The sequence below is a fragment of the Sebastes umbrosus genome, chromosome 11, assembly GCF_015220745.1.
Source record: "Sebastes umbrosus isolate fSebUmb1 chromosome 11, fSebUmb1.pri, whole genome shotgun sequence".
Lineage (NCBI taxonomy): Eukaryota > Metazoa > Chordata > Actinopteri > Perciformes > Sebastidae > Sebastes > Sebastes umbrosus.
In genome coordinates this window covers 21023519-21036511 of record NC_051279.1, presented here as the reverse complement: position 1 = coordinate 21036511, position 12993 = coordinate 21023519, and the positions used below count along the sequence as shown (strand labels likewise).

The 12993-nt window shown below is 38.6% G+C and overlaps 1 protein-coding gene across 1 annotated transcript; it reads left to right on the top strand.

Moving 5' to 3' along the window:
* Nucleotides 1–2267: 2267 nt before the first annotated feature.
* On the top strand, nt 2268–8214 carry gpn2 (GPN-loop GTPase 2). Its single transcript, XM_037785853.1, has 6 exons — nt 2268–2384; nt 3050–3496; nt 4680–4836; nt 5379–5539; nt 7401–7531; nt 7716–8214. The coding sequence occupies exons 2-6, from the start codon at nt 3077–3079 to the stop codon at nt 7786–7788; spliced, it is 942 nt and encodes a 313-aa protein (XP_037641781.1). The 5' UTR covers nt 2268–2384; nt 3050–3076; the 3' UTR covers nt 7789–8214.
* The last annotated feature ends 4779 nt before the right edge of the window (nt 8215–12993 follow it).

Here is a 12993-nt window from a genome sequence, read left to right as displayed (position 1 = left end):
AAAAAAAGACTTCATCTTAAACTATAATTTCAATTGAATTCAGAGAAAAAGGGAGGACACATACTAAAACAATCCAAGAATTAAAATAAAATAAATAAATTTAAATAAAAATAAATGTGGTGAAGGGTTGGAGGTCAGGGAGGGGAAGTGTGTGTTGTGTGGGTGTGTGTATGTGCTTAGAGAGATGACATGGGTCAGGAAGACAGAGATACAAGTATGATCCAGGATATATAATAATATTCAGATCACCGATCACTGTATTAGTATGGTCATGACAGGATTCCACCTTTTAATAAATGTGTCTTTTTGGAGTCTCAGGGAATTTGTTCCATGTGGTAAATTTCCCATACCTTCTCAATCCATAAAATGTATGTTGGGGGCTCAGGTTTATGCCACCTAATTGTGATGCATTTAATTGCTGCTGTTAGCAATATTTGTAAGAGATATTTTTTGGCTCTTCCATCAATGCCTTCCGGTATTGCTCCCAGCAGTGCCATTTTTGGATCTTTTAGTGACATTTTGGTGGAATAGAGTTTGTCTTTTTATATAGTTATGTAATATCTCAAATTGCTGACTTACTATCACACTAAAAACTTGTCTTCCTATTATTTTAATGCTTTACGTTTGTACAGAACTATATGGAATGTATTAATGATGTAATTTAAGGCTGAAATAATATATGAAGTACTATGGCAGAGGGTGTAGTGCCCCTTGTCATATAAAAAAACACATCTTTTACATATGTACCCTGAAGACTTTACAGTAAATGTAAGGAAACATAAATTGATTAATTTCTGTTTGCCACAAGCCAAACGTGTCATAGCTTTAAAATGGAAGGATATTCTGAGACCTAACTCTAGTCAATGGATTAAAGAGATGTCTTCTAGTCTGGTATTAGAAAAACTGACTTTCATAGTAAGAGGTAAAGTTGAGGATTTTTATATGATGTGGAAACCTTTCATACATTTTATGAACGGCTTGACTATAGACCCCTGTGATCGGATAAGGATTGGTGCTATCACCGTCTCTCCAAGGTAGCTTGTAATTTGTATCATTGCTGGAGCAGGATGATTGTGAATAGGGAGATAGAATAGGATGATGACTGAATTGTACACTGATTTTTTAAAATTGATTATATGTATATGTTTTTGTATGTGTATATACTGTGTGTGCGTATATGTGTATGTATGTATATATGTATACAGTATATATATGTATATATAAATAGATTTTATTTTATTTTATTGTTTTAAAGGGACTATTTGTAACTTTTTAAGCGTATAAATGTAGCGGGTCGCCACACATGCGAGTTCGCATATGCGCGCTCGCGTGTGGCTGGAGCCTCGTCTCCGCTGCCTGCTCTCCTTCACTCAGAATGCGCGCGCGTCCTCGCTGTCTCGCTCCACCTCTAGACGTGAACGCGCGCTCACTCCACACTGCAGAAGAGTTAGTTTAGCTCTGAGAATATCTAGTGAATGCACAGGGGACGTTTGTGCAGAAATAAATGCTGCAGTTCCCCCAGACCAACAGAGCTTTCCCGTGTCTTGTGAAGTGACGGAGCTCTTCAGAGAGTTACGTTACCCTCTCGTTACCGACCGGGTGCCGGTGTCTCCTCTGCTCTCTCCGGCTGCGGGTGGAGAGAGCAGGGAGACACGCTGCAGAGCCCCGTTGCTTCAGCCTGCACTTAGGCAGGAAAAGCCAACACTAGGACCAGATCTAAATCATGTTCATGGAGAGACCTTCGTCTGGTCAGCTAACATTACTGCCAAGCAGCTGCAATATAGAGTGATATTGTGCTTTTAGCTGACGTGTGTCGCCTCACGCTTTTGAGCGATGCTCATTCAGGTATATTTAGAGCGAGCAAGCGCGAGCCCGACGTTGACTTTCGTTGATTTCACGGCCACAGGTGTCGCTGTAAAGAAGCATTTCTGAAAGTTACAAACAGTCCCTTTAAATTATTATTTTTTTTCTTTTTTACTTGTGTATATTTTTACTTATATATCTATTTTTTGTATATAATGTGTTTTTCTTGTATCTATACTGGCTTATTTTATATTAATATTAGGTTTAAGTTTCTTTGTACCGAGAATGTTATTATTTGGGACGTTTGTGAATGTTTGTTCTGTTGTTTCAAAATGAACAAAAAAACAATAAATATAATATTGAAAAAAAAAATAAGTTCATATTTTTTTTTGATGATGTTTTGTAAATGCATGCAGGTAAACTTCCCCAAATGAACAAAAAAAACAATAAATATAATATTGGTTAAAAAAAACACATCTTTTATTTTGACATCTCGGTTACGTAACCCGGATGTACTTTAGATAAGTTTATCCAGTGAGCTAGCAGCAGTTGTACGCATGCAAACATAAAGGCGGCAGACGGTAATTGTCAGTCAATATTTACTACATTTACACATAAAAGTCCACAATATCGTAACAGAACATGTAGCTGACGTTAGTTAAACTTCTATACGGTCACACATAAACTTTTAAGTAGCTAACTTGACTGTATTTATAGTTAAAACAACGTTACTCCATCGAGGTTTAGCTTTAGTAACCCTAGTAACGAGAACTGATGAACCTGACTCCAGCCTGTCACATGCTAATACATCTGACTCTGACTGTGTGACTCTGCCAGGTACCAACCTGGATGCTGAGACCCTGAAACTGGACATCACATGAAACAGACATTTCAGAACTACTATTTGCACTGACACTTCTATTTATCTATTTATCTATTTATTAGGTATTTATACAAGGAGATCTACTTGAGAGTCATTGGGTTTTTATATATAGCACTTTTAAAGTCCTGATTGCTTTTATACTACTTTACTCTGTTAATATCCTGTCATCCACTTTTTATTGTGCTGCATCATCCCACTTTGTTAACTGTGTTATGTTCTATGACTGTTTTTGTATGTCTGTGTTTGCACCTTGGTCCTTGAGCAACGACATTTCGTTTTAACCGTGTACTTTGTATGTGGAAAAATGACAATAAAGTTGAACTTCCTGACATCCTGGTCCCATCTAATGTGTCCCCTCTACAGCTCTCCAGTCCCCCAACCACTGAGACCATGTCCATCCAGACAGGTGTGACTCCCTCCCTGCGCTTCGGCCAGGTGGTCATTGGACCTCCTGGCTCTGGGAAGACCACCTACTGTCGGGGCATGCAGGAGTTCCTCTCTCGCCTGGGACGCAAGGTGGTTGTGGTGAACATGGACCCTGCCAACGAAGGACTACCGTATCCCTGTGCGGTGGATGTCTCAGAGCTGGTCACTCTGGACGATGTCATGGAGGAGCTGAAGCTGGGGCCCAACGGTGGGCTCCTCTACTGCATGGAGTATGTTGAAGCCAATCTGGACTGGTTAGAGAAGAAGCTGGAAAAGCACAGTGACTGTTACTTCTTGTTTGACTGTCCTGGACAGGTGGAGCTCTACACCCACCAGAGTTCAGTAAAGAATATATTCTCACAGCTGGCCAAGTGGAATTTCAGGGTGAGCTTCTTAACGGTGATGGGATATGATGTTCAACCCCCCTCAGCCTTGAACTGATGCTTTATCTATACCAGGGGTCAGCAACCGTTACTACCAAAAGAGCCATTTTAGGCAAAGAAAAAAAAAAATTTGTATGGACCTGCAAAACCTTATACAGCTTAGACACAGTTTATAGTCTAAGTATATAGTATATAAGTCTAATGTAGTGAGGGCCAAAGTGCAAATGTACTACGGAGCATTACGGCCACATTGAGGGAAAAAACATAGGAGATTTCCAGAATAAGTCATAACTTTACGAGAAAAAAAGTCGTAATATTAAGAGAATAAAGTCATAACTTTACGTGAAAAAATCGTAATATTAAGAGAATAAAGTCATAACTTTAAGAGAAAATAGGTCATAACTTTATGAGAATAAAAAAAAAATAACACGTAAAATTACAACTTTTTTAACTTATGACTTTATTCTCGTAATATTACAGATACAGATACAGATACAGAGAGCTTTATTTATCCCCAAAGGGCAATTCAGTTTCTGCAGTCCACCGAGACATATACACACATTCATACTGCACAATCATCATTGACAGAGGGAACACAGTAGGTGGCATATGGGGAGGTGCAGAACAATAAAAGTACAAGATTAAAAATTAAATTCATTCGCATTAATTCGCAATTATGACTTTTTTTCTCGTAAACTTATGACTTTATTCTCATAATATTAAGATTTTTTTTCCTTGTAAACTTATGACTTTATTCTCATATTACGTTTTTTTTTTTCTCGTAAACTTATGACTTAATTCTCGTAATTTTAAGATTTATTTTTCTCCTAAACTTATGACTTTTTTACCGTAAACCTATGACTTTATTCTCGACATATTATGACTTAATTCTCGAAATCTCAGATTTATTTTTTTCCCTCAATGTGGCCCTAATACTCTGTCGTACCATAGACCTACAACAATGATAAATAAAAATGAAAATGTAAACAAAAAACAGTTATTCATTTCCATTTTTAAAAATCCACAGGGAGCCACTGGAGAGAGGCTAAAGAGCAGCATGTGGCTCCGGAGCCGCAGGTTGCAGACCCCTGATCTATACAGTTATCATGTACAATATTAACATAATGTAGATCATAGGTGTTATGATAAGGTCTCATTCTCTCATGTTTTCTCACCTCTTTAAGCTGACAGCAGTGCACCTTGTGGACTCTCATTTCTGTGCTGACCCAGCCAAGTTCATCTCTGTGCTGTGTACCTCCCTGTCCACCATGCTGCACGTGGAGCTTCCCCATGTCAACATCCTCTCCAAGATTGACTTGATTGAGCAGTATGGCAAACTGGGTAAGTTAAGGGCTTTACCTCAGATAAAACAAATGTTACCACACTCATAAAAGTATTACAAATGAGGACAGAGGATAACTTACTGCATATTTCTCAGGAGTACACCAATAATTAGAGCTGCAACGATTAATCGATTAGTCAATAATTAAATTAATCGCCAACTATTTTGATTATCGTTTAATCAGTTTAAGTAAAGAAAAAAAGTCTAAATTCTCTGATTCCAGCTTCTTAATGGTGAATATTGTTCTGGTTTCTTTACTCCTCTATGACATTAAACTGAATATCTTTGACAAAACAAGACATTTGAGGACGTCATCTTGGGCTTTGGGAAACACTGATCGACATTTTTCATTATTTTCTGACATTTTATACCAAACAACTAATCGATTAATCAAGAAAATAATCAACAGATTAATCAACAATGAAATGTTAGTTGCAGCCCTACCAGTAATTGTATAACTCATTCAGATATATATATATTTTTTTTTAATCTAATTTAATTAACCGTGGAAACATTTTCCCCTTTCTGTATTCTTGTACAGCCTTCAACCTTGACTTCTACACAGAGGTCATGGACCTGACCTATCTTCTCGATCACCTGGCTGCCGACCCCTTCTTTAAAAAATTCCACCGTCTAAATGAAAAATTGGCAGAGGTCATACAAGATTACAGCCTCGTCTCCTTTGTGCCTCTCAATGTACAGGTATCACTGTTGACTGTTTTTGAATAATGTCTTGTTATACATGTTAAAGAATGACCCTCACACTCAATATATTTTATACTGCTGGTTGTGCATGCTAGCCAATAGGACCTAATATTGCTATAATTCCACTGAAATATGCTTCAGTAAGTTAAATTAATATAATATAATTAATTTATAAATTCATTAATTGATTAAATTCCTGATTCAGAAAGGGATTATGTGGCTCAAGCTATTATAGAGGCCAGTTGTACATGGCATGTCATCAACCCTCTGAATTTAAATTATTAGAACTAATGAAAAGTAATTCATATAGGTTGTATGGTGTACTAGCTTTTTGTTATTTTAGGTAACATATTTTCTCTAACAGCTCAGGTTTTGTGCATGCTCTGCAGCCATTTTGCAACACCAAAAAAGAAAAACCTTGCCCTGTATCTGATCAGGCATTGGGTCTTGTTGCTTTGTTGTTGCAGGGAAGTTAACACAGAGCTACTGTACAGTATATTGCACTCGGTTACACACAAAGCTCTTTTTTTTAAAAAACAGATTATTGCTCAGTGAATACCAAATGTCAAGTCTGCTTTGAGCTTAATCCAAAACTCACAGACTTAATGCAGCCTGACCGGCGATATCAAACACGACATATATACAGAAATGAAGCCTTGAAGGCTCAGCTTGTGTGTGTGTGGCACAGAATGACTAACTGAAAGATTATACATGCTTCTTTTCAGTGTAATACATGTTTACCTATTAAGATTAATTTGACTGAAAGCAAATTTGACACCAAATATGAATTCATTCTTTGTGTAATAATGTTATATTTATATTCTGTGGAACGATGCAAGGCCACTGAGAGATGTTGAGTGGACAGACAGCATAATAAGAATTCCTTCATTATATTTTTGAATACGGGTCGTGAAGGGGTTTAGTACCCGCAGAACATCCATACTGAGTCGAACATGTTAAACCATCATTAATTCACCTGTGCCAAAATGACTCCCTTCCAAGTATTTCTAAAAATCACTCACGACATATTTCATCTTTCCAACAGGTAAATCATAAATCATTTTTAGCATTTGAAATTGAGCACTGGATCAATTTTCTGCAGATGGATAGGACTGTTAAAAGGGAGTGGGCTGTCTGCACACTGTATTCATTCTCTGCTGGCATTATTTCTATCATGGAGACTGATATGATCGTGTGTGTGTGTGTGTGTGTACCCAGAGACAGGAGTCTAGACCGCTGTGCCATTACTGCATATGGGACTTTGTAATTAATACAAATGGCAGGTTGACACTCTTGTTTCCATCATTGGTGAAAACCTAGATGCATTTTATGTGTTTTTCTACCACCTTTAAGTTAAGCAGCCACTGGTTACCGTGGTTACCAGTGGTACTTAAACACGGCAAATTTAAAAGAGCCAAAACACAAACACTTTCGACCTTGAAAAGGACAAGATGCTAAAACTATTGAGCATTGGTAGAAGTTTAGGATTGTATGGCTTTGTACGCATGTGTGGCTTATCTCAAAAATACCAAACCTTGACAAAACATACTCCCAGGCTGAACAGGCTGCACCACCACCATCTCCAAGAGGAAATCTTTTCGAGGGAGAAGTCTGCCTGTATGCTGCTCATGCAGTAGATCTGCCTGGTAGAAAAAAAAATAGGAAAAGAGAATGAGGACATATGAAACAAGTCAAATCTAACACTGACTTGTGATATGATTACATACTTTATATATATTATACAGCACATCATCAAGGTTTCAGTAAGAGTTTTTTCAACAGATCTTTTGCCATCGGATAGTTTCAGTGAATTTCTTCAGAGAAAAACCCCCCAAATGCTTCTCTTTTCTGTCCCCAGGACAAAGAGAGCATGATTCAGGTCTTACGAACAGTGGACAAAGCCAATGGCTACTGCTTTGGAGACCTGGAGGAGAGGAATCTGCAGGCCATGATGTCAGCTGCTGTGGGGGCAGACTTCCAGTTCGACTCGTATCCTTTCCTAATCTCTGTGGTGACTCACTCTGACTCATCTGGTTTAAAATCAAACCTTAAGATTTACGGGAGGCTGGCTGAAAGACTGGATACTAGGATGAATTATGCTAAAAGTAACCTGAATCTTACAGTATACATTTTCATATGTGTTATTTTGTTGTTTTCCTTAACAGTACTTCAGTACTCTTGGAGTGCAGGAGCGGTATTTTGAAGCCGGTGGAAAGACTGTGGAGGAGGAGATGATGGATCTGTAAATTGAAAAGCCCAAATAAAAGGACAAAACTGGTTGCCTTTTTACCATCAGTATACCAGGGGAGTCTTGGCAACATCCATCTAACTTGGCCTGAATTCTGAGCCTCTCTACAAAAGCAGTGGAGAGATAGGAACTAAATTTGGGTGCTGTAGATGCTTCAAGGTTGCACCACACCTCATAAAAATCCCAATAAGGACGACTGCAGGGAGTAAATGCAGAGTGGTGTGATTCATCGTATTTTTCACACTGAAATCTTCAATAAATGCCAATACATTTTCTTAAAATGCACCAAATCTAAAGGCCCTTGGTTAGGTTTTGTTTTGTTTTGTTAGATGCTTATGATCCCCATGTTTTTGAGAACACTCGGGTAAAATGTCCATGGGTAAGTCATATTCATTATGAAACAATAAAGTGACTGCAATTCATATAAGCATTGTTTTGGGTCTTCTCTTTGGGAATGAATCAGCTGAAAATAAAAGATACATGTTGCTGCTTATTTTCAGTTATTGGTGCATTAATTAAGTCACAAAAGGATGTTCTGTTTTTGTTTGTTTGTTTTAGAATTGGAGAAGTATGGCAAAGATTATGCAGACGACTTGGACTTTCCTCATGCGCACCCTCCTGCCATGTGCTTATATTAGCGAGGAGTACGTCTGACAGAATGATACAGAACAGACAGCGTATTTCCCTTAATATGCAGTGGAACATAATGGAACTTGACAATCGGCAGTGCCTCAGGGACGCAAGTGCAATTTGAGTGTGTGTGTGTGTGTGTGCAGCGGATAGGTAAATATTAACATGAACACTACATATTTTATGTTTATAGAAGAAACCTTATCACGTGGTCAAATACTAAGCAGGTTAAGAACCAACCAATTTGATTTCTAAGTGTCTGACCAAATGTAAATACCAAATATATATATAACTTTTATTTAACTAGGAATTCACATTGAGATTAAAACCTCTTTTACAAGTGAGACCCAGCCAAGACAGGGTCAAATAGCAGCATCCAACACATAAGACAACATTGAATCACGGCAGCAAGAATAGGTACGACACAATACATTACATCATACAGTGCATTAACAAGGCAGCATGTTGGTCATGTGTATATTTAATTGAAGCAACTGCAGCTAGCAGTTACCACTTCCTTTATTTTTATATTTAAAATCATTTATAGAGATAAAGGTCTTAAGTTTAAGCTTTGCCTGCAGATTGTTCCAGGATCGAAGTGGAACAGGCTCGTTTTGCCAGCTTCTGTACCGATAGAAGGCATTTTTATACTGAAGCCTAAGATTAAAGCTGTTTTGGAGAAATACAAACTTCCGGCTTAAGCAAGTAGGAAATTTGCCAGAGACGATCTTATAGACTAAAATGTACCCTCTTATAACCTCTTTAGAGTGAGGGATGGCCATCCTATCATGCTGTATAAGGTACAATGACGGGTCCTGAAGCTAGAATTAGTGATGCACCTCAGGGCTGACAAGGTGGACGGTGAGGCAAACCTGTAAATAGTATCTCCATAATCAATCTGAGTCAAGAAGAGGCCAGCAACTAAGTGTTTTCTCGATGCCATGGAGAAACAGGACTTTAGCCTGTACAGAAAACCAAGTGTGAATTTTAATGTCTTTGCAAGATGGCATTTCAAATTTAGACTTTTGTCCATCCAAATTCCCAAGTATTTGTAATTGTTACCAGACTGAATAGAGACACCACCAAGAGTATTAATAGAAAGGGTAGTGTTCTTATCCATAGGTCAAATACTAAGCAGGTTTAAGAACCAACGAAATTGATTTCTAAGTTTTAAGATGTATGTGGGTGTCTGAACAAATGTAATACCAAATAATACTATGTATAGTATATATACTATGATACTGGCGTGTGTTTTATTACAACAGAATGATGCAACATTTGCAGAGCTTTCTGTTCAGTACAAATGGTAATGTGCAACATGCCTGGGTAAAAATCAAATAAATCTAAAGAAAGATCACAGGATACTTAGTAATAACATAACTGCATAATGTACATTTCTAACAAAGACGAGGCAAATCAAAAACATCGGCAACACATCAGAAGTAGTGATGACTTTGGCCAAGAGCGAGTCCTTCTTGTATGTTGGGCCCATCTTTTTGTCCAGCAGATGGCACATGAGCTTGTAAATCCTCCTTCCAGATCCACAAAAGTCTGCTCCAACTTTTCCCAGCAGCCAGAGCAGAAAAATTAAGTCAGGCGGGGAGAGGAAGCTACATTAAATCTGTTTCTGCACAACTGGCCCTGTGTCTGGTCTCTGGGATGGAAGACCCTCTGTCTTTCTAAAAGCAACTAAAACTCTCTTTTTGAACTTATGAGGAGATTACTGTCCTCCTCCACTGATGCTGCTGCTGTACTCTATCTGTACTGTGACACCCTGATTAAAAACCCAACATTATAAATGTATACCTCCAGAATTAAAACTCAAAGTCTAAACACCCCTCTCACACACATACTAAACATGAGGCATCGTGTGAGTGCATACACTTCTCATGCAGTCAGTCTAAAATAAAGCAGTGATCCACTTTGCAAGCTCTCACTGATGTGGGAAATCACATTAACCCTGTGCGGTGTGATGTGGCTGTGAAATTATATGTGCCTGCAAAGCTCTCTGCTCTCGTGCATTAGGGGGGTGTGTCAGAGGCAGAATGTTAAATTGTGTTCCAATGTTTGTACATGTGATCAAGTATGCCTTCTCACTGGCACTTCCTGCCTTTTCCCTCCCTATATTAGACCCCTAGAGGTAGATGTGTGTGTGTGTGTGTGTGTGAGAGAGAGAGCGAGAGAGCCAGTTTCTGTGTGTGTGTGTGTGTGTGTATGTGTGAGAGAGAGAGCAAGAGAGCCAGTTTCTGTGTGTGTGTGTGTGTATGTGTGAGAGAGAGAGCAAGAGAGACAGTTTCTGTGTGCGTGTGTGTGCGTGTGCATGTTGAGAGTGAGAAAAGAAACCCACTTACACCAAAAATCTGAATTTCAATCAATACCCAATCGAACTATTACGCCCCATACACCTTAACACACACATTTGCATTTCATTCTTTTAAATAAAAACTCCCTCAGCCAGCCCAGCACACACACACGCACACACGCACACACACACGCACACACTTCTCATTACCACCCTTGCCTCAATGCTGTGCACACACCCTGTGGATGCCAAAAATGTCTGCTTCATTTGACTGAGGAGAGGAGGGGGGACAAATGCTCCATTTTCTAATTGTTGGGAGACTTTGAAACTGTTCATGCATCCTCTGTCTGGTAGATAAGGTCTGGTTTTTTTTTTTTCTTCTCTTCTCCTGTACAGCGTAGTCCAATGTTAGTAGGGTGAGAGCGAGAGCGAGAGAGAGAGAGAGAGCTGTGGAGCCTGTGTGCACCCATCCCCCCACACTCAGCAGAGGAGTGTTTCTGCTGGAGTGAGAGACAGACAGAGAGGAGAGGAGAGGGGGTGGTAGAGGAGAGCAGAGCAGGCAGGGGAGGGAATAAGAGGGAATGTGCATTGGTAGTCTCGTTTGCTGCAAGGCTTCCTCTTCTACTCTGGAAAAACCTGTGTTTGCTGCCTTTGCTTGCCTAAATACCACTCAGGAACACTGGTGGGAATTAACAAAAAACAACAGTATACAAAGGCAGATTTGTGTGCTGAATATATTTACAGATATGACTATAAGTACTCTTTTTTTTCTCATAAGTATGAATTAGAACTGTGTGCGCAAGCCAAGCTAAATGATCATCTTGCAGTGTAGTGCAGTACAGTTGCAGCTATCCACACCATGTACTTAAAAAAATTATATATTTCATGAATTAATTAGCCCCCCCCCCTGCACTGATCACTCATGAAATTCACCATGAATCTGAAACCTCTTGAGTGTAACGTATCTTTACATACGTTACACTCAAGAGGCTATATTCAGCACAGAAATCTGCCTTTGTACACTGTTGATTTTTGTTCATTCCCACCAGTGTTTCTGAGTGGTATTTAGGCAAGCAAAAGGCAGCAAACACAGGTTTTTTCCAGAGTAGAAGAGGAAGCCTAGTTCTTATTCAAGATTCAAGATTCAAGAGTTTTATTTGCCATTTGCTCCTAAGTACATTGAAATTCTGAGCAGTTTACACCGAGTCAGCTTTAAGAAAAGGAAAAAAGGTAGAAAAGGCACAAGGTAATTACAGTACAAAATAAGTAGCACATTCAACTCAACACAATAAATAAATAAATTATTAAAATATAAAACGCCCTCAGTGTAGTCAATAAATAAACTAAACTACCCTCTGCATAGGAACGATACCCCCAGAATACAAATATACAGTATATGCTCCATGACCATGTTAAAAGAACTTGTAACTCTCACAAATATTTTAAAAAAGAAATTACTATTCAGCACAGAAATCTGCCTTTGTATTCTGTTGTTTTTTGTTAATTCCCACCAGTGTTTCTGAGTGGTATTTAGGCAAGCAAAAGACAGCAAACACAGAGTAGAAGAGGAAGCCTGGTTCTTATATTGGTAACACAACATTAGTGAGTTGTGTGAACATTCATGTGGAGAAAATATTCCACCTATAGGGGAGAAATCTGCCTTTGTATACTGTTGTTTTTTGTTTATTTAACCTTTATTTAACCAGGTAGTACTCATTGAGATTAAGAATCTCTTTTGCAAGAGAGACCTGGTCAGGACAGCAGCATTTAAAGCATTTGTTAATTCCCACCAGTGTTTCTGAGTGGTATTTAGGCAAGCAAAAAGCAGCAACACAAGGTTTTTCTTTAGAGTAGAAGAGGAAGCCTAGTTCTTATATTGGTAACACAACATTAGTGAGTTGTGTGACCATTCATGTGGAGAAAATATTCCAACTTATGGGGGGAGAAAAAAAGACAATGTGATGAGAAGAGTACTTATAGTCATATCTGTAAATATATTCAACACAGAAATCTGCCTTTATATACTGTTGTGTTTTGTTAATTCCCACCAGTGTTTCTGAGTGGTATTTAGGCAAGCAAAGGCAGCAAACACAGGAGTAGAAGAGGAAGCCTAGTTCTTATATTGGTAACAACATTAGTGAGTTGTGTGAACATCCATGTGGAGAATATATTCCACCTATGGGGGAGAAATCTGCCTTTGTATTCTGTTGTGTTTTGTTAATTCCCACCAGTGTTTCTGAGTGGTATTTAGGCAAGCAAAGGCAGCAAACA

Bases quoted from the DNA above. Each gene is read 5' to 3' on its own strand.
- gpn2 (XM_037785853.1), top strand. From the start codon at position 3,077: ATGTCCATCCAGACAGGTGTGACTCCCTCCCTGCGCTTCGGCCAGGTG. The intron at 3,497-4,679 runs GTGAGCTTCTTA...CACCTCTTTAAG, and splicing joins TGGCCAAGTGGAATTTCAGG to CTGACAGCAGTGCACCTTGT. The intron at 4,837-5,378 runs GTAAGTTAAGGG...ATTCTTGTACAG, and splicing joins TGAGCAGTATGGCAAACTGG to CCTTCAACCTTGACTTCTAC.